Below are 6,749 nucleotides of genomic sequence, written 5' to 3'. Positions count from 1 at the left end.
CCCCCCGCCATGTTTCGCTCATTTACTTGGCCTGTCGGGCCACTGCGGCCTTCGAGTCTGCAGGAGCTGCTCCGCACACGCAAAGGCCCCTTATGGCCACCCACCTGCCCCCTCTCCCCCATATTCCCTGGGCCACTGGCACACACTTACCCTCCTTCTCAGCAGGAGGCACAGGGCTCCTGCTTTTGCCTCGAGGGCTGCTGCTGGGCTGCTGGGGGCTGTCGCTCTCCGGCTGCACGTGCTGCGGTGGCGGAGGAACAGGGGGTGCCGCGTCTTCCCGGGGGGGCTCATGGGCTTTGGTGACCTGCTGAGGGAAGCCGGGAGGAGTGAGCATCTTCACAGCCCGTCCGTCCACAGGTCACAGAGATCAGGGAAAGCCCTCCAGGCCCCCTGCGTGGGACCAGCCTGGAAACTGAGGCCCAGGGGGGAGGCAGCGACGTGCCCAAGGGCACGCGGCTTGAGGGCCAGGAGGGTAGGGCTTTGAGCAGATTGTAGGGGGTGTGCCCGCCCATCCCAGCTGCCCGGCCGTGGATCGGGGAGCCCCCGTTACCCTCCCCACCAGCCCCCTCCCCCTTCCCCAAATCGCTCCGGGTCTCAGAGGGATCGGGGTTGACCAATGGGACTGGACCCGGCCTCGGAGAGTGGGCAGTGTGGCTTGGCGAACCTCGTGCCCCTCACTCGGACGCGGAAAGCCCTGCTCAGCTCAGAGCCTTTCAGCCCAGAGCCCCCAGCTGCATTTGAAGGCCCGGCCCACCTCCTCTGAGAGGGACGGCTTTGGCCACGACTGAGCCATCACGAGTAAGGGGCACCTCTGAGGGTCCTCCTGCTGGGCCTGGGGAAGAATCTTCCAGCTCCCCCTCCTTCCCCCGGCGAAGGGCCTCTCGGTAACTGTGGGGCGCCGCCCTCCGCTCCGAGGAGCTGTGACAGCGGGCTGGGGGAGCTTTCTGCGAGGTCTGGGCGCCCCTGGAGGACCGTCAGCGGGCGGGGTGGGGAGAGAGGCCAGGGCGGACACCTCGCCAGTCCCCCAGCCTCCCCGCCTGTCTCCACGGGGCTCTCCCCAGGGAACGGGAGACACGGGCAGAGCCAGGCTGCAGGTGCCGCGCCCCGTCTGCCCGGCCAGGTCTACTGTCCCCGCAACAGGTGGAGGTGGAGGTCGCAGGGGCCCGGGACTCACAATCGGGGGGATGGCGGCCGCCCGCTGCTTCAGCTGCTTCAGGTCCAGCGGCTTCTGGGGCGAGGCGTTGGTCCTGGCGTCGCTGGTCGCAGTGAGGAGGCTGGGCCGTGGCGACAGGAGCCTGCAGGGGAGACCAGCGTCAGGCCCACGGGCTCCCAGCCTCCTGGCTCCAGCCTGGATGACGGGGCCAGAGGGGCTGCCAGAGAGAGGCGAAGGTCCAGGATCACGGGGCCCAGGAGCCTGGAGTCACGGTGGGGTCTCCTTCCTCCCTCTTTCCTCTGGTCCATGCAGGCCTCACAAGGGGCCAAGATCCCTCCCACCCCGGCCCAGAGGCCCAGCCAGGATCAAACACTCCTGAGACAGCCCAAGGCAAGGAAAGCCCCAGAGAAACCCACACTCAGGGCCCACACCACGCTCGGCCCTTTGGAAGCTGCCAGAAAGTCCAAGAATCAGCCAGCTTAAGGCCTGGGGAGCTTGGGAGGTTCAGGGAGAACATCCATCACCCGAATAGGAGAGGCTCAGGTGCCAGGGTTAGGGCCGGGGGCGTGGCGCTGAGAGGACCTTGCATATTGGAGACCGGAATTGGGGAGCCCCCCACTCAGCCCAAATGCAACCTGAGATACTGGGAATCTCGCCTGCACACCGTTTGCTGAGGCGCTAAAGCGGGCGGGTATAGGCTCTGCATGGAGGGGCTGGTCAGCATGTACACGGCCTGCCCAGCAGCCCTAAGTGGGGCTGTGGTTATGAGCAGGGCCTGCAGGTGCCTCGTCCTCTAAAGCAAGGTCACGTCTGTCTGCTGCTGACATGCAGAATGGGGCAGCGCACCTGCACAGGGTGCATGGTGTGTGTGTCGGGGGTGGGGGGTGGGGCAGAATGGGGGGGGCTGAAACACGGTGGGATGCCAGTGACAGGGTCACCCCAGTGTAGAGGTGCAGTGAGTGTCTGGGACACCGGAGCAGAGCCTGCCCTGGGGTGTGGCTCCAGAGCTGCTCACGGGTGTCGCCTCCTTCAGGAAGTCTTCAGGGATTTCCAGAACTCGCCAGCACTGACCACAGTGTCCTGCCACAATCCCCGTCTGCCTCCCCAGCTGGCACGAGGGTCTCTAGGGCAGGAGCTGGGTCTGCTGCAGCTTCAGAACCCCTCACCCACCCACCGGGGCTGCCTGGCTCCGGCCCAGCTCTCGGTTCCCTCCTGTGACCCGCACTTGCTGAATACACAGCAGGCCTGGTGTTGTGCTTGGGGTGCGTGGTTGGAGACCCAGATTCCAATGTCTGCTTGCAGGGCGCCAGAGCCGGCTAGATGATCAAACGGTACGCACAAAGGCACTGGCTGTGGGCTGGATTCAGCCAGAGGGCAAAACGAAGGCCAGGTCCCCAAAGCCAGAGGGTCCTGTTGGTACAGCCCTTAGTGTGTACTGTGACCATCCTGGCTGATGCCACATGCAGACTGTAAGCACAGCCACTGCCTTCCAGGTAAGATCCATGACCACCAGGATGCAGCTCACGCCACCCAGTGCTGGCTGCCGGACGCCCAGCAAAGAGCAGAACACGGCTGCTTCCTGCAGATGGAGCAGGACAGACGGGTGATGTGCAGCTGAGGTGCCCTCGGCTCTCTGCAGTGAGACCATGGCCTGTGACCGGGACCACAACCTGTGACAAGCCAGTCCCGAGAGCGCTAACCCCCGGGCGCATCTGCCACATACTCAGCTGAGCGGAGTCAGTCTCGGCGACGCCCACTGGCGCTGCCCATGGCATGCAGGTGGCGCCGGGCGCAGAGGTCGGTCTGACTTCTCCGTGCTCAGCTGGTCTCCACGGTCCTCCCGACCCGGCTCACCTTCCCTGCCGTCCTCACCTCTCTCGACCTCTCCAGATCCTGCTCGCTCTCCGAGGACCACCTGAGGCCTCTCCTGCTGTGGCTGCCCGTCCTTGCTCCCCTGGACTCAGGCCCAGCCCCATTTTGCCCACCACCCTCGGGCCAAGGCACCCTGACCAGGTCTGAGAACTGATGTTATCACCTGTCCTGCATTCCCCACTCCAGCTTCAACTGTCACCAAACACTGCCCCACACGCCCGTCGCAACAAATTATCAATGTCCATTTAAACCAACCTGCATTTGTAGACTTAAATTTAAAATGAATATACTGCAGCCACTTTGGAAAACTCTGGCAGTTCCTCAAAAGGTGAAACAGAGTCACCATAGGATCCGGCAATTCCACTGCTGGGCATATACTCGAGAGAATGAAAACATACATCCACACAAACACTCGTTCACACAAGATCACAGCAGCCACTATTCACAAGAGCCAAAAGGTGGAAACAACCCAACTGGCCAAAAACAAATGAATGGATAAACAAAATGTGATTTTATATATATATATATATATATATATATATATATGCATATATACATATACAAGGGAATATTATTCAGCCATAAATGAATGAAGTGCTGACACAGGCTACAACATGGATGAACCTCAGAAACATGACGCTGAGTGCAAGAAGCCAGTTGCAAAAGGCCACATACGGCATGGTTCCATTTATATGAAATTCCCAGAAGAGGCAAATCCATAGACACAGACAGAGAAGAGAGATTAGCGGACCGGGGGCTGGAGGTGGGGGATGAGGGATGACTGCTAATGGTCTGGGGTTTCTTTCTGGGGCAGTGAAAATGTTCTGGAATTTAACCAGTGGTGATGATTACACAACTCTGTGACTGCACTAAAAACCACTGAGCTGTACACTTCAATGGCTGAATTGTATGGTTTGTGAATTATGTCTCAATAAAGTTGTTACAAGGAAAAGATAAAGAATATACTATTTGCCAGCCATGAAATCAAGGGTTTGTTATAGTAACTGTACCGTTTCTACAAACAATAAAGTAATAATGTTATACTATTATTTGCTGTATAAATTACTCTAAAATGCAGATTTTAAAGTTAAAATATAAACTTTTATATTTTTGTAAATATAATTTTATAGGGACACAAAATATGCTTTTATAACACATATAAAATAAGCAAAGTGTCTGTGTCTCACTCTGATTGTCAGCGAACTAGGACCTCCTACTCAGACCTGTGTCCTGCCTCGGTTTCCCAGTGGCTTCTCGTCCAGGCAGGGGGCAGTCAGATTGGAGGGGGCAGGAGTCGCCCCTCGAATGCTCTCAGCAGGCACCAGCTTGGGGGGCGGGTACGAGCACAGAGGTCCAGACTCCTCAGGATTTCCTGAGTCCCCCCTAACCCTCACCCAGCAAGGCAGGAGCTCAGTGGGGACTGCGGCCATGGGCACAGCACTTCACAGTTGACGAGATGACAGCCTGACAGCTCACGGTAAAGAGGGCAGCATCCGGGGCTCCCCTGGTGGCGCAGTGGTTGGGAGTCCGCCTGCCGATGCAGGGGACGCGGGTTCGTGCCCCGGTCCGGGAAGATCCCGCGTGCCGCGGAGCGGCTGCGCCCGTGAGCCATGGCCGCTGGGCCTGCGCGTCCGGAGCCTGTGCTCCGCAACGGGAGAGGCCACAGCAGCGAGAGGCCCGTCAAAAAAAAAAAAAAAAAAGAGGGCGGCATCCAAGAACAAGGGTCTGGATTCAGATCCTCAACAAGCCCAAGGGTCCTGAGCTCCCCGCAGCGGGGAGCGGGAAGATGCCTGGTGCTCACGTGGTCCCCAACCCCCCTCATCCCACATCCACGGTGGGCGAGCACCACCTCCAGGGGCCCTCCTCGTGGCAGCGCCCACCCTCTGTTCTCTTTCCTTTGTTTTCTTGGAAGACAGGGCTTTTATTTTCCTCCCTGGAGGCCTGGGCAGGGTAGGGGCTCTCGGAGCCTGGCACTGTGCACATGACCCGGGACAGGCGGGGGAAGCCAGCAACTCGGCTGACAGCAGCCAGGGTCCCGCCCCCCACCCCGTATTCAGGCAGGGCTCTGGCTACCAGTTCAAATCCCACCTTTGGCCGTATGACTTAACCAGCTGTGCCTCACCCAGTTTCCCCCGATCCGTAAAATGGGTATGAGAACAGTCGCTCCCTCCGAGGACTGTCCTGTGGGTGGAACACGGGAAGCCCCGAGAACAGCGCCTGGCGCTGAGCGGCTCGGGCACCTTCTCATTCCTGTGGTTTTTCTTCCCACCCTGGAAGACCAGGGCTGGGTGAGTGGGAGGGGCCCCAGGGGACTCTGGGTCCTGCAACAGTACGGCCCCTCTCTGCTGAGCCCCCCTTCCCCAGCTTTCTCATTATCGCTGGGCTGGGATAGGTGTCCACACAGACAAAGTCATGTTACTCCCCTGTGCTCCCAGGATAAAACTGCACTCCTTACCTCGACCCCTGGGGCCCTGTGGAGCCAGGTCGGGCCGGGTCCCTGCTCACCTCTGTGGCCTCCTCTCCTGCCTTCCCCTCTTCCCTTCACTTGCTCCACACTCAGCCACAGGCCTCTTTGCTGTCTACTGAACATAAGCTCATGTGACCACAGGACCTTTGAACTGGCTGTTCCCACTGCTGGCTTTCCCCCCATGTCTCACACTATGTGTTCTGATCATCCTTCAATGTCACCTCCTCAGACTGCCCCTCCCACTGCCCCCACCCCCAATCTCTCCATCATCCACTTATCACACGAGCATTCCCTTTATTCCATTACTGTTCCAGTTCCGTACTAGTCGCTCTCACTAAAATGTAAGCTCCCTGGAGCCAGGACCTCATCTGTCCTGTTCCCGGCACCCCTTGAGCCCAGAATGGTGCACAGTGTGCATTTGGTGCACAGTATGCACAGTGTGCATAATCATTTATGGAATAAAGAAACAGAGGAGAAACTGCTGTTGCATTCTTTCAAAGTTCCAGGGGCTCAGCAGAAGAAGCCGCATTCCAGCCTCCTCCTGGAGTGACCTTTGCGGGGAGCCTGCAGCAGTTCCAAAGTGCCAGGCTGGCTCGGAACTCCATTATCCTGACGAGAAGCCCCGTAAGCCAGGATACCCACACCCATCTTATACGTGAAAACGCTGAGGTCCGGAGAAGGGACTTTCTGAAGGCCCAGCCCTTCCAGAAAGTGCCGAGGCACCTTCTCTGGGAAGTGGAACAGGCGGGGCCAGGCGAACTCAAGGCTCTGCAATCAAAGCCAGTATCTCTGGCTGTGGGCCAAGAAAACTCCCAGGTGGAGCTGCCTGGCAGAGTGAGGGAGAGTAAAAGCAGGATATGATCTTCCCTCCCCAAGTCGTCCGGGCACGGGCCAGAACGAGATGCATCTTGTGTCTGTCCAGGGACGCCCAGTTCACTGCTCCGGGACTGCCAGGCGGGAGGGAGGGCTGTGGGCAGGAGGCCAGGACCGGGGGTCGCCTGGGGGCCCACCCATCCCGCCGGCCCTCCCGGGAGGCTCTGGCTGCCAGGGCGCGCTCTGACGCATCTCGCCTGCGTCCTCCGGCGCCTGCCCGGCCCTGTGTGGCCGTGGCCTGGGAGGGAAGAGGTCAGGAGGCTGGCCTGAGTCCAGCCTCACCCTGGGGCCGGGGGACTGGCCTCGGTCACAGAGGGCATGACAAACCAGGTGTCCTGACTCCCAGCCCAGGGCCCCTGCTCCCGAGGGATCGAATGCTGGCCG

At 59.6% G+C, this 6,749-nt stretch overlaps 1 protein-coding gene across 1 annotated transcript in view; it reads right to left on the bottom strand.

Moving 5' to 3' along the window:
* Positions 1 to 6,749, bottom strand: part of NCOR2 (nuclear receptor corepressor 2) — a 160,842-nt gene that overhangs the window by 36,968 nt on the left and 117,125 nt on the right. The window contains 2 exon segments of the mRNA XM_007448653.1: positions 151 to 307; positions 1,175 to 1,295. Coding sequence (XP_007448715.1) covers positions 151 to 307; positions 1,175 to 1,295 — 278 coding nt within the window.

The sequence above is a fragment of the Lipotes vexillifer genome, unplaced genomic scaffold (genome assembly GCF_000442215.2).
Source record: "Lipotes vexillifer unplaced genomic scaffold, Lipotes_vexillifer_v1.1 scaffold21, whole genome shotgun sequence".
Lineage (NCBI taxonomy): Eukaryota > Metazoa > Chordata > Mammalia > Artiodactyla > Lipotidae > Lipotes > Lipotes vexillifer.
The sequence above is the reverse complement of the archived record's forward strand: the minus strand, read 5'-3'. Positions and strand labels throughout refer to the sequence as shown.